The sequence below is a fragment of the Sinocyclocheilus grahami genome, unplaced genomic scaffold (genome assembly GCF_001515645.1).
Source record: "Sinocyclocheilus grahami isolate Dianchi unplaced genomic scaffold, SAMN03320097.WGS_v1.1 scaffold175.1, whole genome shotgun sequence".
Classification (NCBI taxonomy): Eukaryota; Metazoa; Chordata; class Actinopteri; order Cypriniformes; family Cyprinidae; genus Sinocyclocheilus; species Sinocyclocheilus grahami.
This window is the reverse complement of record NW_015505354.1, coordinates 512,532-535,179: the sequence shown is the minus strand read 5'-3', so window position 1 is coordinate 535,179 and position 22,648 is coordinate 512,532. Positions and strand designations below refer to the sequence as shown.

At 36.5% G+C, this 22,648-nt stretch overlaps 1 protein-coding gene across 3 annotated transcripts in view; it reads left to right on the top strand.

The window, feature by feature from the left end:
• The window catches only part of LOC107593665 (hormone-sensitive lipase-like), a 26,023-nt gene extending 5,274 nt beyond the window's left edge, over positions 1-20,749 (top strand). For 2 of the 3 annotated variants that reach the window (XM_016283499.1, XM_016283501.1), the window contains 13 exons: positions 3,551-3,792; positions 4,595-4,879; positions 5,788-5,878; positions 6,104-6,130; positions 7,419-7,564; positions 8,523-8,708; positions 9,384-9,536; positions 11,892-12,036; positions 13,260-13,487; positions 14,930-15,070; positions 16,482-16,735; positions 18,159-18,419; positions 20,226-20,749. In XM_016283499.1, the coding sequence (XP_016138985.1) occupies positions 3,551-3,792; positions 4,595-4,879; positions 5,788-5,878; positions 6,104-6,130; positions 7,419-7,564; positions 8,523-8,708; positions 9,384-9,536; positions 11,892-12,036; positions 13,260-13,487; positions 14,930-15,070; positions 16,482-16,735; positions 18,159-18,419; positions 20,226-20,630 (2,564 nt within the window). In that variant the 3' untranslated portion in view covers positions 20,631-20,749. The remainder of the gene's footprint in view (positions 1-3,550; positions 3,793-4,594; positions 4,880-5,787; positions 5,879-6,103; positions 6,131-7,418; positions 7,565-8,522; positions 8,709-9,383; positions 9,537-11,891; positions 12,037-13,259; positions 13,488-14,929; positions 15,071-16,481; positions 16,736-18,158; positions 18,420-20,225) is intronic. The other variant, XM_016283500.1, reaches the window with a different exon arrangement.
• Positions 20,750-22,648: the final 1,899 nt, after the last annotated feature.

The window sequence follows — 22,648 nt, the reverse complement described above, 5'->3', positions numbered from 1 at the left end:
TTACAGTTGTACTCTTTACTTTCAACTAGTGGTCGACCGATATAGTTTTTTTTTACTGCCGATGCCAATATCTTGGAAAGCAGGGTGGCCGATGGCCGATATAAAGCCGATATAATTGTATTTATTTTAATTAATATTTAAGAAATTTGAAATCATTTGAAAATGGATAAAAAAATACATTTGTAAAATAAAACATACTTATACTTTAGTTGACAAAGTATTTTCTACAAATAAATATTTAATAAAAATATAATTAAAAAGGATTGGGAATGCATTGGGAATATTTTATTTTATTTTTTCAAATAAAGCCAAGGTAACACTCATTTTACATACAGCACACAGTAAAAAAAAAGGTTAGAATATGACAGTGGGCAGATGCATAAAACCCAGCATAATTTGAAATCACGAATTTAATGTTTAAACTTTAAAGCATTCAATTTGCACGGTCACATGCACACTTCACAAGATCTCACAACTGGATTCGACTAAGTTTGCAAGGTTTGTGAAAGTAAATGTTCATTAGCCATTCGAAGATTTGTTTAAATGATGTTAATGCATATTTGCTGAATGCTGACAGCAAACGAGAAAGTATTATAATGTTTGCCTTTCTATTATTAATAATATAAAACCAATCGTTATAAGATTTTTTGTATACATTTTAATTCCTTTGTTTAACAGTTCTATCTGATTATTAGACAGAACTGTTAACGACGACAGCGAACACAAGAGGGAGAATGTGAGCTGTCAGCGCCGTCAAAATAAAAGTCCTGCCTCGAACGCATCGGCCAAACAGAAAATCTTATTGGCCGATGCCAATATTTGAAAAATGCCAAATATCGGCCGATATATCGGCCTTGGTGATATATCGGTCGGCCACTACTTTCAACATTACTAATTTATAATACAGCAGTGCTGTGACAGTTACAAGCTTACAGTGAAAGTCTATGATGGCAACACACCCCATATTGCCCTTAGACTTCCGTTGTTAGGGAATTTCTGATTTCTGAAATTGTGAGATTAATTGAAATTTATATTCTGTTGTATTCAAGCTTAATTCATATTTAACCTAGATTTAACGTCAATTAAATCTTAATTTTGGAATGTTTTCAGGTGTCCTTGTGTTTGTTATGCTGGGAGTTTTTCATTGAGTAAAGGGATTGAGTGGTAGGTTCTCTTGTTGCACATGTTTCCATAATGAAGGATTTAGATTTTCACAAGCATGAGGTTCATTTAGTCAGTACTCTGATATCTTCTTCTCAACTGAAACCCAGCATAACTGTGAAAGTCATTTCTCAAACCTCAAGACTCAAGACTAGTTTTACACTAGTTGCTGAATTATTGTCTCTCAGTGGAAGCAGTTGAGCAGGAGACAGTGACACAGTAGTATACTTGGTTTCCCATGCACAGATTAGGACACTAATCTCTCAGGGTTTGGCAATAGTCTTTAGAATGAGGACATGGATACAAAAATGGAAGAGAATTGAGGACAGTCCTCAGTGAGAGAGGGAGATGTCTTGTTTTTGCCAATGAGGGGAAGAGATCACCGCCAGTCACATGCGGGAGGTAGAGACGCAACATTGGGATACTTTGGCAGAAGGGAAAAAGGCAGTTTGGAAAGTGTGAGAAGAGAATGAGTGGATGAATGCAGGGAGGGGTTATCTGGGGAAAAGGACAGAAAGAAAAAGGGACAGGGCTGTCTTAAAACCATATGTGCAACAGCTAAGGCAGTATCTGGGTAATTAAGCTCTAAATAACACTGGAAATGTATACAAATTCAAATGTAAGCAAAATGGTCTCTTGATGCAGAAAACTCTTTGCATTGACCAAGTAAGCACTTTGGGTTCCAACATTCAAAGCACAAACCCTTTATGCTGTTTGTAAAACATCTTTCCACCACAATGTAATGTAAGACTGAAAGTTTCTTTAACTGTTGCTTAGGGTTTGACCACTCTTAGTTGTGGGGCAGCACCCAAGTTTGGATCTGACGAAGCCATTTGGGTGATTCAGTTATTTATATAAAAAAAATTATATACTAAAGATGTATTTGCTTGCATTTTGGATTTTCTATGAGAACATACAAAGACTGAAGTTTTGTTTAGTGTCCTGCTATTCCTGTCATTGTCTGCTGTTGTGAAGTTGCCTGTGATTCTCTTAGTTGTCTGGTCGGTCACAGAGTACAGATTTACCTAGTCATAATCTTGTCACTGAGAGACCTTACTCACCTGTATTGTCTCTGTATCTGGCATGTCAATCCTGATCAGATAAATGTGCATGAGTGCGTGAATGACTGTACAGTAGCAGGCTGATGCCCATCCGTCACTGGTTACTCCGTAGTATGTCCTGTGAAATTGTCCACAGCCTCTGTCCCCTGTAATTTGCTCTCGTCTTTTCCTATAGAGAAAGCAAGCAATAGCAGTTTTCATAGCAGTCAGCATCTTCAAGATGAGAGTGTATCGTAATGTGTCCTAATAGAGGCTATTGGTTGTAGTTGTATGTGTGATAGTGGTAGGACCTATTAGCTCAGTATGTTTTCATAGGCACTGAACAGTAAAAAAAAAAAAATATATATATTTTTTTTTAAACAGTATTTTTGTCTTATTTAACAGTAATCCTTGTAACATCCCTAAAAACGATAAATTTAATTCATTAAAAAAATTCTAAAAATATGGTTGTCTTTATAGAATATATCTTTGCGTTCCCATTAGCATTTTTTTTACTTGTTTTAAAATCTAATAAAATTAATTGAGGTTTATGCTTAAAAAAAACCTTTAGCTATACACTGCTGTTCAGAAGTTTCACCAAGGTGAAACCAAGGCTGCATTTATTTGATAAAAATACAGTAAAAACAGTAATATTATGAAATATAATTATTTTTAATGACTGTTTTCTAATTTAAAATGCAGTGTATTACTGTGACTGTAAACCATGAATTTTCAGCAGCCATTATTCCAGTCTTCAGTGTCACATGATCCTATTATTATTATTATTATTATTATTATTATTATTATTATCAATGTTAAAAACCATTATAAAAGATTCAAAAGAACTGAAGGAGAATAGAATATAAGGTTCAAAAGAACAGCATTTATTTGATTTTTTTGTTGTTGTAACAATTATGTCTTTAATTGTAGTCAATTTTGATCAATTTGATGCATCTTTGCCTTTTCATTCAGTATGTATTTCTTTCAGAACCCCCCCCCAAATCTTACGGATCATTTAACAGTAGTGTATGTGCCCTAAAAACAAGTCCTAATATCTAATGATTTTTTAAAAAGTATATTGATCTTGTTTTAGAGATGTTTAAATATTTACTGGAAAACATGACAAAGTACTGATGAAGAAAATGATTTTTTAAAGTGAATTGCTTTGGCTGAAGCATTTCCAGTTGATAGATCTATAAAATGTTTAAAGCGCTGTTTAGAACCATAGCCTACACAAGTGCTTGGCTTTTGTCCTGAGCTTAATCACTCTATATTGGCTTTAAAGTGTGTCAGAGTATGTGCCAATTTGAAGTAATTCTTCTGTCCTCAACCCGTCTGATCCCCTTTAGTGATGGACACCAAGGCAGTATTCACTGCCTTGTATGATGTGTGTGAAGAAAATGCCAACTTCTTCTCTGGGGCCACAAAGGGCCAAGCCGGGGACGCAGCCCAGCGCCTTGTGGATGCCATGACCACCATCCAGGAGCATGCCCGGAGCCTGGAGCCTGTCATCTCTGGATTCGCTGCCATCTACCACCATTTTGACTTTGATCCTCATATTCCCGCCAATGGATATCGCTCCCTTGTTAAGGTGCGTTTCTGACTGTGCAAGAGAAGTTGTTTGTGTGTTTCCTCCCTTTTTTCCTCCCTGCTAAAAATAGCTGCTCCCAGTGCATCATTTTGAACAGTTAGTCATCACAGTTAGCTGGTTTACAAACCCTGCAGTTGTTAAAGGAATAGTTCACCCAAAAACTAAAATTTGCTGAAAATGTACTCGTCCTCAGGTCATCAAAGATGAAGATGTAGAGTTTGTTTCTTCATCAGAACAGGTTTGAAGAGATTTAGCATTACATCACTTGCTCACCAATGGATCCTCTACAGTGAATGGGTGCGGTCAGAATGTAAGTACAAACAGCTGGTAAAAACAAAGCAATAATCCACACGACTCCAGTCCCATTAATTAAACCTTGTAAATGTGAAAAGCTGCATGTTTGTATGAAACAAATCCATCATCAGAGTGTTTTGCTTCATAAGATATTAATTGATGCACTGGAGTTGAGTGAATTACATATGGATTATTGTGATGTTTTTAAAGCAAGTGATGTAATGCTAAATTGCTCTAAATCTATTCTGAAGAAGAAACAAACCCCTCTATATCTTGGATGGCTTTGGGGTGAGTCAGCACAGTTTCTTTTTTGGGTGAATTGTTCCTTTAAGCTAATTTCTGCTGAAGGCATGTGTCCTTGTCCTTCCCCTCTTTTCCTTTCAATGTTTCTCTCAACAAGTCGTTTTTACATTGCTCTTTCTCTCTCCTGCATGATGCATGTGCTTATGTTTTCCTGCATACATCTCCCTTCAGACCTCATTTCACTCTTTGTCATCCTCTTCTTCAGGTGGTGCGCTGTTGCCTCCTCCACATCATCCACAAAGGGCGCTATATCACATCCAACAGGCGAAGCATCTTTTTCCGTGCAAGCCATAATGCAGCAGAGATGGAGGCGTACTGTAGCGCTCTGTGTCAGCTCAGGGCGCTGCTCTATCTGGCTCAGAGACTGCTTCATGACAACAGCCACGGCAACCTTTTCTTCCAGGAGGAAAGTGGCCTCAGTCAGAGCTTCCTGAGAGAATACGCCTCCATGCACAAGGGATGCTTCTATGGCCGCTGTGTTGGATTTCAGGTGTGTTTGTTAATGAGCCCATGTGGCTCTCAAGATTATCACATTTCTACACTTAGTGGATTCAAAAGGTAATTAAAGGAATAGTTCACCCAAAAATGGAAATTACCCCATGATTTACTTTTTATGATGGATGGATGCACTTTTTTGGGCTTCAAAATCTCGACCACCATTCACTGCCATTATAAAGCTTGGAAGAGCCAGGACATTTTTTAATATAACTCCGATTGTATTCGTCTGAATGAGAAACTCACATACACCTAGGATGGCTTGAGGGTGAGTAAATCATGGGGTAATTTTCATTTTTGAGTGAACTATCCCTTTAAGGAGTTTTCTCATACATGTTTTTATAATATTACAAGATAGTAACGAACGGCAATGTACATTTTAATATATATATTATAAACATACATATACATACTGCCGGATAAAAGTTTATAATAATTATAATGTTTTTTTAATGTCTTTGAAAGTTTCTTATGCTCACCAAGGCTGCAGTTATTTGATAAAAAAATACAGTAAAAACAGTAATATTGTGAAATATTATTACAATTTAAAATTATTGTGTTCTGTTTAAATAGATTTTAAAATATAATTTATTCCTGTGATACAAAGCTGATGTTTTTTTTTAGCAGCAATTAAGAATTATTTACAAACATGAGCACCAAATCAGCATTTTAGAATGAAGGCTCATGTGACACTGAAGACTGGAGTAATGGCTGTTGAAAATTCAGCTTTGCCATCACAGGAATAATTTACATTTTAGAATGAATAAACATAGAAAACAAATTTAAACCGTAATATTTCACAGCATTATTAATGTTTTTACTGTTAACTTATTTCTGCCATATTTTCTTATGTTCTAAGGTGAAAATTACCCACCTGAATATCTTGTTCTCCTTCCTTTCTAGTTTACTCCTGCAATCCGTCCATGCCTGCAGTCAATTGCTATTAGTCTGGTTGCCTTCGGAGACAACTACAAGAAGCATCAGTCAGGGATAGGTCAGTATAGCTGTCATGTTCAGTGTGCACTGATAAAGATAATTTTTTTTATATGCCTCTTGATTTATGCGATCAGGTCACTGTTTCACACTTCATTATCTTTGCGAGCGTCTGCACAGCTGGATTTCCTCTAGTGTTAATTTAAGACACAAAAGTGCAGTTGTATACACTCTGACCCGCAGAGGCATTCTAATATTGTCTCTTGTGCTCAATGCTGCACCCTAGTGGAGGCAGGAGATATTGCTCCATATGGTGAGTAGCTCTCACAGAAGGCGGTATGGATGAGAGAAATCTGTGTCCTTCCCAAACCTGTCATCCATTCTGCTGGTAGATTACCCTGTTTCCTCTAGAGAGATGGTCAGTTCTTGTTCCTACTAGGGGTGGGAATCTTTAGGCACCTCACAATCTGATTTCAATTCTGGAAATCATGATCTGATTCAAAAACGATTCTTGATCTACATTTTTTTTTCTTAGTAATGAATGAGTTTACCAACTCTGAATATTAAATTGATTTGTTTATTTTTATTTCATTTCTTATATAAGTTTTTTTTTAAATAATTACAAATTAATAATAAATTAAGAAATTGTGTGTGAAGAATTATTAACTAACTACAGCTTCAAAACATACAAGCAAATATAAAGTAATAAAAAGCAACAAAGAAACACATTACAAGCAATAAACAAAAAGTGCCTTCAGTGTCTGAGAGTGCTTTTATTATTGCTGTTTGATTATTACTGATGACAGACAGCATGTTTAATAGGCTGCATTCACACTAATGCACAGATCTGTTTTAACATATCAAATGCTTTGTCGTGTCCTTTAATCGTGACTGTGTTTACATTAATTTAGCATCATAAAAGATGAAAGTGCATTTAACTGCTTACACAGAGTCTTGCACAGCTGCATGTACAAGAGCTATTCAGAATGGACACACACACAAAGTGCACATGAACATTTGAAAGCAGCTGTCTGTCAGTAAGTGAGTTTTGTATATATACTGCATTCAAAATGGCATAAATTATGCATTTGTAGAACTTTTGGAGGAGGAAAAAAACACTGAAATACCGTATCTCTCTAGTGCACATGAGTGCCATTGAACATATGTAGGAAAAAAACTAAAGAGCATCTGTTCTGAAGTTTTTAGAAGCGATTCAGAATTGCGATGCATCAGATAATTTTTTCTGCTTCACACCCCTAGTTCATATGCTGAATTTTACCATGAGAACAGAAAAAAAACAAGACTGGTTACAGATCAGTTTTTAGTTTGTTTGTTTTAGTGAGTTTGTTTCAGCTTATTTTTGTTTGTTTGTTTATTGTCTGTTGACATTTGTAAATATTAAACTAATTGCTCATGCTTGTCTGTTAACTAGGTGATGCAATTTCCAGGTGGTTATCTGTGTGTTTCTGTTGATTGGGAACCCACTTTCATGTCTTACTGCTCTGTTTTACTCTCTAAGTATGATGCCCTGGTGTGATATGCCAGTTACTGTATGTAGACAGCCATTCATCTAACTGTCTGTTTGTCTGTGTTTCTCTCAGGTGTAGCAGCAAGTTCTTTCCTGACCTCTGGGAAGTATGCCATTGACCCTGAACTGAGAGGTCAGGAGTATGAACGCATCACTCAGAACCTGGATGTTCATTTTTGGAAGACATTCTGGAACGTAACGGAGACTGAATTTCTATCAGTTAGTATTAACCATCCTGCCAGTTTTAGCTATGGCAGCACAGTTATTTGAAAGAAAATCGATTTGAAATATGACCTTCCGTTTTAAGAATAGTGCAAGGTCACATCTCAAAACATCTAAAAAAAAAAAAAAAACGCATGAAAGTGAAGAAATTATGCCAGAAACATATTATCACTGAAATAATTTTTATTATATCATAAATCATATCATGGTATGGTATGGTATGGTATAGTATAGTAGATTAGATTAGAATATAGTATATTGTAATATATTAGATTAGATTAAATTAGATTAGATTCTTTGATTTAACTGGGATTAGAAAAAACTATGAATGAAAATTGAGCTGAGACTAGGATACTAAATGAACACCAGACACCTGCCAAATGTGAAAAACCCTGACAAAATTAAGTAAGGCTGGTTTAATAAAAAAACAAAATGGCCACTGTGGTGGACAAAATAAGTTATTTTCCACCTTAGTAGAAAAAAATTCTACTTTTAAATTTAGGCCCAGTGTGGGTTCGATTAGAACTGGCTTTATTTTTTACTCGGTTCACGTTTGGTTCAACTGAGAAGTTTTTATTTTTTTTATTTTTTTTACATTTCTAAAGTTTGAACACATTTAAAGAGTTCTGAAATATTGCAGCTCAAATTGCAATGAAAATATTTGTCAGAATAATCCCCAAATTAATTGTTTTGCCTTACTTTCAGTACTCAACACTCAGATCAGACATCAGAATTGTTAAAAGCAATTCCCTTGAGTAATAAAACGTCTGACATACAGTTACTCCTTGCACTAGTGTTTTTTTAGTATAATTGACCATCTTTTGCTACAGCTGGTCAGATTGCACACTGAGCACTTATAACCTGTCCAAGTTCTCATATTGCAAAGTTCAATTCACATAGTAATGAAACTGAAATTAATCTGTGCTCTATTTCATCTCTCTCTATCTCTCTCAAGAGTCTGGTGTCTATGACAGCCACACAAGTGAAGGTGAATCGAGCTCTTTCTGTTCCCCCCCTGCCCTTTGACCTGCCATTGGTGACAGATCCCACCCACATGGTGACTGTGTCTCCTCCTGCAGCTCATATTGGCCCGGGGCCTGTGCATATGAGATTGATCTCATATGAGCTGAGAGAAGGACAGGTACAGCAGTTCACACTGATGTCATTGACGGTCTTAATTAGTCTTGAATCATAATTGTCTCTCGCTTACGTCTCTTCTTCCTTCTCCTCCTCCACCTCACAGAAGCTCAAGCATTAACTTTTCATTTTCATAATTTGAATTCTCTGTTCTTCAAAGAGAGTCAATTTTCCACTCTACATGCTCTTATCTTGTCAATAAATAAATAAATAAATATGCACAGATACCAAGGAATGAATAAAAGCACTGCCAGTCGTAATGAGGTGTGCTTAGCTAAATAAAGTGGTTGAGCTTGACTCTTTCTCCTTTTATCCTTTACTTAAAGCCCTTTAATTCCCGATATACCTCTTGGTGTCATGGGAGGACTTGAATTGGTTGCAGTATAGATGACTTGGTGTAATGGTGCTTAAAAAAGCCTATTTGACTTTGCTTAAGACCCTTTGAACTCCTATTGATCCAGCTGTAGCGTAAATGTGTTTAAGAACCACACGTCCGTAGCGTTTAATTACTCGTCTCTTGTCTAAATGAGAGCTTTTGCCTTTGTGTGGGGCATAGAGCTTCAAAGAGATTCTAAATAAGGATTGTTCAGGAAGCTGTGTTGTAATGAAATAATCTTTTAAAATTTGTATTATGTTGCTCTCCATTGTTATGGTGCTTATAGTCCATTTATGTCTTCAGGACAGTGAGAAATTACTAGCACTGTGTCGCTCAGAGGGGGGCCCGATATCTCTTTCTTTGGGCCTGAAGACGAAGCGCAGTCCTCCTTCCCCATGGCTGGTGTTGCACTTCCACGGAGGAGGCTTTGTGGCACAGACTTCCAAATCACACGAGGTATCTTTTTGTCTCTTTCTCCTTATACTTCCTATACACACCCTTTCCGTCCTACCGTGAATAATGCAGACCAGTTACTTTTGCTCCTGATGAAAAAAAGATAGAATTGTAGACTTATTTTAATTATTTCCTAGACTTATCTAGGAACCAGAATATCTTGGAGGTGGGAATACATAACAGTGAAAACAGTGTAACACACATAATTGCTATTTAATATGTAATTAAAAAAAATAATTAAGACCGTCCCACAGTTGTTTACTAATGTGATATCAGTGTCAGTACCTGGTATGAAATTATACCAGTAATATATGTGACCCTGGACCACAAAAGCAGTCATAAGGGTACATTTTTTGAAATTGAGATTTATACATCATCTAAATAAATAAGCTTTCCATTGATGTATGGTTTGTTAGGATAGGACAATATTTGGCCGAGATACAACTATTTGAAAATCTGGAATCTGAGGGTGCAAAAAAATCTAAATATTAAGAAAATTGCCTTTAAAATTGTCCAAATGAAGTTCTTAGCAATGCATATTACTAATCAAAAATTAAGTTTTTATATATTTATGGTAGGAAATGTACTAAATATATTCATGGAACATGATCTTTACTTAATGTCCTAATGATTTTTGGCATTAAAGAAAAATGTATAATTTTGACCCATACAATGTATTTTTGGCTATTGCTACAAATATACCCCAGCGACTTAAGACTGGTTTTGTGGTCCAGGGTCACATATGTAGAAAAATCAAGATAATGAATTCTTCTATGATTCATATTTGTCCACTGTTGGTCATTATTAGAGGACAATTAAAATGTGCTTTAATGAGAGGTTATTTTCTGAACATCCACAGAGACAAAAGTACCCATAGTTGAAGAAACACCAAGATACTACAGTATATAGAGCTTCTCTTAACCCTTAGATTCATCTTATCCTTGTGACTTGAGTTGCGCATGGCATCATTTCTTTGAATTTTGAATACTTTAGACATTAACTGCAGTCACCCAGGATCCCACCTCTATGTCTGAACATTCATTCAGTGGTTTTAAATAGTGCCTCTTCTGTTGAGTATTATGCAGAGCAGCTTCTTGGCAAGCGGAGTAAGATATTGGTCATTTGCGTTCAATTGTGTCCAGTGTCTTGTGCAAAGTATGAGACTGCTCTGTTAAAGTATCATATTATCACCGCTCTCATGCAAAATTCACCTTCACATCACAAACACTCACCAGCCTGCGTTCTCGACACAATGCATTAGCTGCTTGAGCGAACGCCACTCAACAATGGACACATTGATATGAGATGTAACTGGCAGTCAGAGCAACATCTTGTGACTCCTGTCAGCACACATCATGTCTTTAAACTACAAAACAAAACTGAGAGAGGGAGACAAAATGGTAGAGACTGAAATATCTGAGAAGAAATATTCACATTCCGAAGTGTTTTCTCTTACGTAAATGCATGATGAGGTGCCGTCAGGCGTGTATTCAGGGTGACAGAAGCTACTTGAAGTGAACATTTAGTGTTGAGGACCATAATTCAGGCTCTTTGCAGCAGTGCAGTCACACTGAAACCACTGTCTTAAAGCTGCCTTAAAGATGTCAGGATTCAGAGGGGGATTAGGGGTGTGAGCTGGGAAAGCAGTTCAGGATTTGAAAATGTGGATCTTTGCCATCAGTCAGCAAAATGCTAGAACTACTTCATTGACACACCTGTGAAATAAAGCCATAATTTAAAGTCATTAGATGTACTACATTTGAGGAAAAACTTACTTCTCAACCACTAATAAATTACGCTATAGAAATATGCACGATGTGTAATATAAATTAAATTTGGACAAACTTCATCCGTAATTGTATTGCTTTTTGCATACTGTATAGTAGGTAGGTAGCCATATTCAGACTCGGAAGAAAAAAGTATGGTATTATTGAGGATTAGGACCCATCAGATGAGAGATTAAATTACGGTAAAACAGGCAATTAAATGCTAAACATTAAAGTCAGGAAATTGCGACCAATTTGTCTTCCTTATTGTGACTAGAAAAATGAAGGGCAGGACTTGATTTTTGTTCATAAGGAATTGGTTGGATCTTAGAAAGTGGGAGTTGCAAACTAAATGGAAGCAGATCTGAATGCAGGTTTGCAGTTAGTTGTCGAGTGAGAGGTTGCTGGAGGGGAGGGAATGAAACCAAACGAATACCACATGCTCTATAAAGTAAGAAAAACAAAGGGAAGATGGAACTAAACCTGGAAATCCTGGTATGGATTTTCTGCAATATCTAGGAATTCTAAACCCTAAAAATGAAGCAATTTTAGTTCTTCATTTGTGTGTGTGTCTCTCTCTCTCTCCCTCCAGCCATATCTGAGGAGCTGGTCCCAAGACCTGAATGCCCCCGTCCTTTCGGTGGACTATTCTCTGGCCCCCGAGGCCCCGTTTCCTCGGGCTTTGGAGGAATGTTTCTATGCCTACTGCTGGGCCATCAAGAACCACAACCTGCTAGGTGAGAGGAATAGTTATGCTTCCTAATCCCTTGATATCAGTGATTTCATATGTGTTCTTAAAGTTGCTATGAAACGAAAGTAACAACAGGTATTTTCTTCCACATTGTGATGTACATCAGAGTGTAACTGCTTATTGAAAAAGAAAAAATATTGGGTGGGCACTAGGTTCTGTTGGATTTTGAGATGCGGATATTGCACTCAATAGTGGAGGCAGATGAATGTGAATTTGCAGGGGTTTAAGCAGACTAAATTATTGGAGAAGTCTGGCATACGTTAACAGAAAAGAAGTCTTGTCGTTTTCACTGGAAGGTCCGGTTATGACATTTTGATTAAATATTGTGAGGAAAAAATAGGGTGAATTTCCATTTCATGCTGATTTTAAGCTTTTATGCCTTTATACACTTTATGCTTTTAGGACGTTATGCTTTATACAGTATGCACTAACCCTTGTTCACTTTCAGTGGGAATTGGCAGCACTCGTCAACCCTTTTTTTTTTGTGCAAGAATCTTGCCGCTTTGTCATGCAGGACTGCTGTCTTTTTTGAGGTTGACATTCACCCATTGGAGGTGACAAAACCTGCACACACAAAAAAAGGTTCCCTCCAGAATGCCAGATCACATTTTATGGAGAAATATTTTATTTTATGGATTTGATTTTGTTAGTTCTATTATCACTTTAATGAAACACGGAATGCAATATTTACAGTAATTGCATCATCCATCTCCCAGACTACTTCTTAAATTATTAATTCTATTTTTTCGACATTGTGTCATTCAGTCATTTGATTAGTCCTTAAGAAAGCTGATTAAGGTACAAGACAAGTGAAATCAGTTGATTTGATGATCTGTCATACTGTTGTGCTGTGCTGGTGTCGAGATCCCACAGGGAACATAGACGCCTATTAAAACTCCGCTCACACTCGGCCTGACTACAGCAGCGTAAACATATTCATCATTCAGTGTTCTCTCACCTCTGCTATCTATCTCAGGATCATGACACAGATCACGCGCTGCTAATAATTCTCTTTGGGTGTCTTTGGTGTGAAAACCATGCCAGAGTGCCTCAGATCAGTGCAAAAAAATGTAACCTCATTTGAAGTTGAAAATTATAGAGTGTATTTATCTTCTTGATTCTCACTAATTTTTTATTTGATCTATTGCACACTTAATTTTCTGGTCCGCTCCTTCCTAAATCTCTTCTGTTGGTCTTTCTCCTCCTCAGGTTGGACCGGTGAGCGTGTGTGTTTGGCCGGTGACAGCGCAGGAGGAAACCTGTGTGTGACCGTGTCGATGCGGGCCGCTGCTCACGGTGTGCGCATGCCGGATGGCATCGTCGCCGCATACCCCGCCACCCTGCTCACCGTGTACGCTTCGCCATCCCGCCTGCTCTCCCTTATGGACCCTCTGTTGCCCCTCAGTGTGCTCGCACGCTGCCTCAGCGCTTACGCAGGTCAGTCTGGAGCCGTAATAGGATTTTATGACAAATAGTGTTGTGTTGGGACTCAGGATATTAGCAAGTTGGAACGGTCAGGTCCAGTGTGTAATTTATCGCTGGTAAAAGTTTAGCATATTCGTAATTTAGGGAGTGTAGACACCTTAATGATGATGAGTGATTTCAACAAGTAAAGTTAAGTGAAGGCACACATGTCAGGAATAGATTAATAGGTTTGTATTTTATTATAAATGATTCGATTAGTAGTGTTTTCAATCATAGTAATGGTGAAGTCAAATCGGTGGCCCACAGCTTGTATTTTCTTTCCTCTGCAGGTGAGCTAATGCAATGTTGTCTTTGTGTTATAGCAGTACTGGATATTTAAAATCTTCTGTTCTGATACTTTCTCAGAGAACAGTGCAGCAAATTAAGTTAAAATGCTTCTATGTTGCATTTTTATCATATTCTATCATATTTTTTTATCATATTTTATCTTGTGCTCTGCTGAAAATCCTTGACCTAATTTGGTGTTCCATGTTAAAAAATGACCAGCTTTTAAAAAATGGCTTAATCTCTCATTATGCTGTATTATCACCAAGTTTGGATTTAATCTTTTTGTCATCTTGTTTTTATTTTTTGTATAGCACAGGTTTTGTATTTCTTTTGTATTCACTCAAAAACTGAAGTTCATTAACTCAGATCAGTGGGGCCTACAATCAATCATTTCCAAAAATAAATGCAAAACCTGTGCTCATTGAAAGAAAACAAGTTGATGAAAAGATTGAAACAAATATTTGGTAATAATATAGCATAACCAGGAATTTTGTAGGCTGGTGATTTTGTGACACAAGTTCCCAAATAAATCCCAAAAAATTACCAATAATTATATTATTATTACAAAAATGATCAAACATTTTTTGGAAAGTTGTTATACCCTGTTTGAGCAAAGTCTGTACAATGCGGCAACATTAACTAGCATTTTCTGGAAAAATTAATTAATCTCCGGGTCAAAATAACTGAAATACAACATGAGGGATAATATGTATTTTTTGAGATTGTAAAATCAGAATATCTTAGCTTTTGGTTTCTTGCCTTTTTGCTTTAATGGCAGCTCTACAAGTTTTTTGTACAAATTCATTCATATGCATGTCTCAAATTTGCTGATTTCACTAATGACCTAGAAATAAAGAAGAATTTCTTGCCATTTTACATCATTGTATTATTTTGTAAAAAATGTTTTGCTTGTTTTAAAAAGGTTTTATTTTGTTTAAAAAAAAAATTACTTTTGAGATTAAAATTTTTAACTTGTTTTTATTAATTTATTGTATTTGTTTTTTTTTATTAATGTAAAAATATTTTTTAGTTAATTTTATTTGATTCCCAGACTTTCAATTTGGATTTTGTTTTGACCCCTACTTTGTTATTTGCTTTTCCCCTTTGTCCTTCTCTGCTGTGTGCAGGCACAGATCCACAGGTGGAGAAGCAGGTGGAGAAGGTGAGCACTTTCAGCATGGTGAGGAGAGATACTGCTCTGCTGCTCCGAGACTTCAAACAGGGGGCTTCCAACTGGATCCATGCACTGCTGGACAGAGGGAGTGCAGGTACCTGTATATGAGAGAGACATATTGTATATTCTAACTCACCATGCTGAGTGTCTAAATTACATTTATCAATATGTCTTTTTATGATTATAATCCCTCCACACACTGATGATGATGCCTTTGTAATAGTGCAGCTGGCTAATTATTTGATCTGTTTTAATTAGGTTTAAATTAACGCATACGAAGCCCTCGTAGCGCTCTTCTTTGCTTCATTTAATTGGCTCCATGGTGATAATTGCCATTTGTTCAGAGCTATATGTGGTAGCTTCTCTAACTCACTCTCCAGCTTGTGTTGCGTGACCCACAGATAGTGTTGTGGAAAGTGGTTCTTCTGAGCATGTGCAGACTGAATGCTCCTGAATGGAGGCCCCAGTTCAGTCTGCATCCGTCATTTAAGCAGGCTGATGAATCATACCTGGAAGTCTAATATATGGACATTGGGGAATTGCCTATGGTGCCACAACCCCATGAAATTTTGATTGCGATTTTGATTGCATAGTCGCTCAGCTGAACTGAAAATCTGATAATAACCATCTCAAACAAAGCTCTTTGCAATGGCTTCACATACTCTGTTGTGCCGAATGCCCGTCGGTTTAATTCAATGGTTTAAATGGACTACTATCAACCCCAGATCTCATGTAATTTGAGTTTATTAACTCAATACAGTGTGTCTAAAAGGCATAATTAGTGTGGTGGTGTCACACGACACAAAGCATTCTGATTGCCTCATGATGGCCATGAATTCATTATTCACTATACTAACATTGCTGAGAATAGTTTTTCACAAGATTATTTGCTATGAGCAATACAGCTGTGTTGTAGCTGCTATGTCTGTCAGTCGTATGAGTTTATGTCTCTTTGTATGGTAGTTTAAGGGGTCCTAATATTTTACTGAGTGTCTGTTTAATGCCACACACACACTTCACATCAGCCAGTCACATGCCTTACCTCTCCCTGGCAACTGTTTCCTCGCCAACAGCCTCCACCAATGTCTGTGTGAGGGTCTTTGTAAACCCCCACCCCTTGTGCTTAAAATTCCTACCCTGTGCCCATTTGTACTCCTTTTACACAGTTACTTACTTTCTCATTTAGCTTTTTTGCATATTTGCATTAAGAAATGTTTATGATCTCTGTATGAGATTTTTATAAGGAATTTCCTTTCTTCTGAACTTGCTTTGGGAATTCAGAATTACCTTAGTTTCGTGGTTTTGTTTTTCTGCCTTCACATTTTGGGCCTGTTAATATCTCATGTAGACATTTATCTAACTAAACAATAACACGAGAGCATCATTAGTCAATATATGTGATTATAAAACATCTATATATCCAGAATGACCTTGAAATGACATCTTTTGTTAAAATAACTACTAAAAATGACATAAATATTTACTCTTCCCCTTTTACCTTTTAGACTCTGTAAGAAAGAGCGTTTCAGAAGTGTCTCTGACCTCTCCTCATGCAGACCCTCCGGTGTCTGGCAAGGCGTCTGAATACTCCCTTGAGAAAGGGTCTCTGAAGAGCCAGACGTGCCAGGACTTGGGCACGCACACTAACAGCGGTGCCAGCAACGTACAGAAAAATGCCAGCCAGACTGCCAACCACCTTAGCACCACCACAGTCAAACACAACTCCATCCTTGACATCACACTGACACCCGAGAGCAAGGTACAGCTCCTCATTTAGTGCTTTAGAAGGGTTTAATCAAATTCAACGCTCCCGTGGTGTCGAAGTTCTCTCTTTTACAGATTGCAACAGTGAGTCATTTTAATCAACAGGCTGATTTGCATTCTACTAGGATGCCAATCTCTGCTACACAGCATCCATCAGGCTGTTTTTTATGGCTTTATGAGTGTGTGAAACATATGCCAATATTTGCGCTGATTAATTTGCTATCTAGAGTGAGAATGACCTAGCCTTCAACAGTTTAACAGTGTTGCTTAAATCATAGTCAAACATAAGATTTAAATAACAGACAGTCCCATTGTTAGTAAGAATCTGGTATGTTTGCTGGAGTGCAGCACAGATGTTCATAAAGAGTATCAAATTGCCATTGGTGGCAGAAAAACAGGAGTTTGTTATGCCATAATTAGCATTAGAGTCAGGCTGTCTAATACACAGAATTAACTGGCCTCTTAAAACGGGCTGATTTTAATAGCTTGCAGTAAATTGTTGTTCTGGTTATTTCAGTCCGGCACACTGTGCAAATATATCACTTGGGTTTTTTTTGTCTAGTTGTGCAACTCTGATAAAGTGCAGAGGATTATGCTGCAGTGATGTCACTTTGCATGCCATTGTTCAAGTATGTGTTAAAATCCCGCAGAGAATCCCATGATATGATGACGTCCGATGGGTGAATAATTGCAGGATTTGAAATGCTAATTTTTGCTGCTTGGTTCAAATGAATCATCTCAGCCTTTCCTGAACCCATTCCTCCCTTCTTCCACATTCCTTACTAATATGCACTGTCCTATATAACAAATGCAATAACTAAAAAAGTTTTTTTTTCTTACATAAATGTATATAGAAATTTTAATAAATATATATGTGAATTTATATATGATTTATATTATACATGTATTTATAATTATACAGCTAATATACCATACGTTTTTTTTTTAAATAAATTAATATTTTTAATACAGCAAGAAAGCATTATTAAGTGATAAAGTAAAATACATTTTATAATGTTACAAAATATTTATATTTAAAATAAATTGTTGAACCTTATATTGATCAAAGAATCCCGAAAAAAAATTATCACTGTTTCCACAAAAAGCTGTTTTTAACATTGCTAATAATAAGAATTTGAGCAGCAAATCAGCATATTATAACTGTTTATGAAGGACCATATGATGCTGAAGACTAGAGTAATGGCTGCTGATAATTCAGCTTTGACAGGAATACATTTCCTAATAATAATTTTAATATAAAATATTTAATATAATATAATTAAAATAGAAAACTGTTGTTTAAGCCTATAAATGGTGGCGTAAATAATCAATTAAAAAAAATAATCTGTCGTTGATCCAACCTTATCACCTCAGGTTAATATCTTATTGACCTTCATTTACTTCCACCTCTCTCCTAGCCCGAGGATGTGAGTTTCTTCCTCTGCAAAGATGTAGATCCCTCAGTATCAGAATCCTTTTCATCTGTGGCCATTCCGCCCCCTGTTGGTGAGGAGGACTCTGAGAAACCCCGGGAGTTTCCAGAGGGCTTTGAGCCTCTGCGGTCAGAGCAATTAGCAGAGATGAACATGCAGAGTTCTCCCATTGTCAGAAACCCCTACATGTCCCCCCTTCTGGCTCCAGACAGCATGCTAAGGGGACTACCTCCCATACACATAGTGGTAAGTGTGACCAAAGTCTTTTACAATTGATGAATTTAAGATGTGGTGGAATAATTTTCAGGAAGAGAAACTGATTTCCAGTGGTGTATAAAGCCATACTCAAGTAAAAGTACAGATATCTTACCAGAAAATGACTTTGGTAGAAGTTGAAGTCACCGTTTAGAATATTACTTGAGAAAAAGTCTTAAAGTATGTGATATTTATTGTACTTAAGTATGAAAAGTATTTTTTAAATCTTAAACGTACTAAAGTATTGAAAGTGAAAGTAAAAGTACAAGTACAAGTAAATGCAAAATGGAAAAGAAGCAAATAAATATATATAAAAATGTTCATACACAGCTTGAGTAGCAAGATTGTGTTCAGTTTTAACACTTTCTTCCGTTTTGTATTTTTGGGTAAAAAACTGAAGCACTTCATCATTCCAACATAAGAAAACATTACTGGAATCTGCATCTTAAATAGCATTTAGATGTATTTACACAGTTTATGTATCTCAGAGGGGACATGGATGCATTTAAACTGCAGTTACAAATGCATAAATAGGCCTAATGTTTTGTTTTTAACATAAAACGTTGAATACTGATATTTGAAATCATTTAAAACTTGAAAAAAAATAGACGAAATGTGAAATTGAAACCGCCAGTAGGTGGCAGCAAGTGACTGTTAATGAGTGAGTCACTGAGATTCAACCGATTCATTCAAACGGCTGATTCATTCAGGAACAAAGCATTTGACTGTTTTAATGAATGAATCACTGAATCAATTATTTAACCAATTTGTTCAAAAAGCTGATTCATTCAATAAGTAAACACTGTACATTGCTCAGAGACGCAAAACAGTGCTGTGATCTGGAACTATTTTTGTTAGCAAAATTGAGCAAAAACAAGAAATATTATGTCTAAAATGTAAGTCACTTATTGCTTTACTGAACTTGAATAAAATTATTATTAAATGTGTTCATGCTGATATCTGCAGAAAAACGGTACTCTTTGTGTGATATAGATTAAGTTAACTATATTAAATTATATAAATATAAAAAGCATACAGAAGCATTTTTGCCGTCTACAATTTAGAATACCTTGAATTTTGAGTTTTAATAGACTAATAAATCAATGTGCTTGCACAGATCACACATCATTACAACAACACTTACTATATTATCGCAGACAATGCTGTATCGCACACCCCAGACTCGACTTGAGTGGAAAATGAATCATTCGTTTTAGAATACCTTGAATTTTGAGTTTTAATAGACTAATAAATCAATGTGCTTGCACAGATCACACATCATTACAACAACACTTACTATATTATCGCAGACAATGCTGTATCGCACACCCCAGACTCGACTTGAGTGGAAAATGAATCATTCGTGGTTGTGCGTGCACTTGTTTGCACATGAGCAAAGGTGTTTTTAGGAGTCTAACTTGCAATCGCCAGACAACTGATTCGTCAAACCTGCTTTCCTGCAGTCCATGTTCTTCTTACTTCTGACTATTTTATAGTAAGTAACGAATATGCTTTGGGGAAATGTATCGGAGTAACAGTATACATTTTAATTAGGAAATGTAGTGGAGTAAAAGTAAAAGTTGGCAGAAATATAAAAACTCAAGTACAGATACTCCCAAAAAATATTATTATAAATTAATAAATTAATAATTATAAATAAATATTAAGTATTATTACTTCGTTACATTACACCACTGCTGATTTCAAATGTTTTCATTCACGTCATAAACTCTTATTTTGTCTGTCTTGTGTCTGAGACTCTTTTTTTTGCCATCTGTCTCATCCCTCTTTTTTCAGGCCTGTCATCTGGACCCCATGCTGGACGACTCTGTGATGTTTGCCAAAAGGCTGCGAAATGTCGGTCAGCCAGTGACCCTATGTGTCGTGGATGACCTTCCTCATGGCTTCCTTAGTCTGTCACAGCTCTCGAGGGAGACTCGGGAAGCTGCTAACGTATGCATGGAGCGAATCAGGGATGTCTTCACCATGAAAGACCCTCCCCCAGAGCTGCGCAAGCACCGCAAACTGGAACGGACCAACCAGAAGCCTGCTACCAAAAGAGACCACACTCCGCTTTTGAAAGAGGCCGTGCAGAAGGAGGAGGGGTTATTTGTTATAGGAGGGGCTCCTGTTGTGAATGAGGAGGGGCTTGCTGATTTTTACCCTCCCACTAAATCTGAAGCTGAAAAGATTCCAGCTTAGATTTGGGCCTGGTTCCGTTCTGAATGATACCAAAAGAGATACATATGGGTTGGAGTAAGGTCATATTATTTGAATAACGCCGTTATTATAGTGGATAAGAGTCTAGAGAGACAAATAAAGGAATTAACCAACTATTAAATGAAAACTTATGAAAAGACACTAAGTATTTAGTTTAAAGTTCAAATTAGAGCACCTCAAGCTTTATTACTCAAATGTGGTTGCATACACATGCACTCCCTTTACATATTTACCACCTTGCCTTTTGTTGCATTATACCAGCACAAAAACTAATATCCTGCCTTGTACAGAAACATCCCAGCACATAATCGTCATTGAAAGACATTACAAATGGATGTATAAACCCAAACCTCACTCCTTATAGCACTAACTGTTCTTATATGTTAATGAAATCGGTCTACAAACTGTGATTTAATATAATACCTGTGTGCTACAATTTAAACTCCGTAGAATGCATTGCTGCTAGGCATACTGGGGCTAACTGACAAAAGTATAAAAAAAGCATAAAAGCTAACATTAATGGTTGAATTTTTTCTTTATAGTAGCTTTTGAATTATTTATGACACTGAATTATAATAGGTTGTTACTGTGTATGTTAATCACCCTTTATTAATCTACCTGCCTCTTGGCTCCTAGAGGATGTCCTGTGTGGGTAGCACTTGAATGGGATTTCTGATGCTGCTTTGTCCTCATAGAGTTCAATGATTATTAAATGCAATTAATCATGATCAGATTTCCACAAGTGTTCTGTGGAAGGAAAGCTCAAGTTACACAAAACACGACACCGGATTTGTGATATAGTGTTACTTGTGTTGTATGGTGTCCAGTCTTGTTATACTCAAGATAGAATATTAGTCAAATAGTTTTTGAATTTTCAATTACGTTATCTTCATAATGGCCTTAGAGAATTGTTTATTTTTCTGTAAATGTTTACTTAAAAGTGCTAGTTCACCCAAAAATGAACATTGTCATAATTTTTTCACCCTCACGTCATTTAAAATCTGTATGACTGTTTCTTGAAGAACATTTCAGCTATTTTTTCCCAAACAGTGAAAACCAGTGGGGTGCAAAGAAAACCAACATGGAACCACATTGATTTTTATTGTATGGGCAAAAACACAAAACGAATGACAATGATAATGCCAGAATTTTCATTATTTGGATGAGTTTCCCTTGTCTCAAGTGGCGTTGAAGTGGCATAATTTGATTTGTTTATTATAATCATACTATAATTAAATGTATCTGTTAGATTAGATTACTTGTCAAAAAGACAAGAATATTTATATATATATATATATATATATATATATATATATATATATATATATATATATATATACATACTGATTTGAAAACTGGACAAGAGCTTAGAGGGGGAAGAAAACATGGGCTATACCTCTATCACCACCTTTCCCTCTTGGTCGTTCTCTGACATGTCAACGCAAGCTTCCGTTATTTTTCCATATCCCTTGTTTCTTCAGTCAGTTTGTTTCCCTCTGTTAACAATCGTATCGTCTGTCCCTGTGCACACTGACCCATTTTGAGTGCACTGTTCAATTCTCACCCAGCCCGTCCTAGAGGTATTTTAAACAGACTCCCTCAACACCCAGCAACCTTGAGCCAATGAAATCTTTCAGTCTGCACATGTGTGATACATACCGCTGTGAAAGCATGTCTCTATTTGAATCAGGTCGCCTCTTTCTCAGGCACTAATTGACTCTATTGAGTCTCCGAAAAAATAGCCAATGTTTTGCCAATACATAAAGTTTATTAGTGCTATATGGGAGGATTGGGCCTTTGTGTGCACAGCTTTGCTGAGTGACAGTGGCCTGAACTCCCACAGTGTGTTTATATAGCGCACATATCCTATTTAAAGTATTGTCAACTTTATTATTGAAACAATGATCAGTTATAACTCCACTTGCTGTCATTATAAGATTTGCTCAGCTAAGTGGCACAGCCCGACATGTCTTTTGGGATTTTATATATTCCCATCAAAG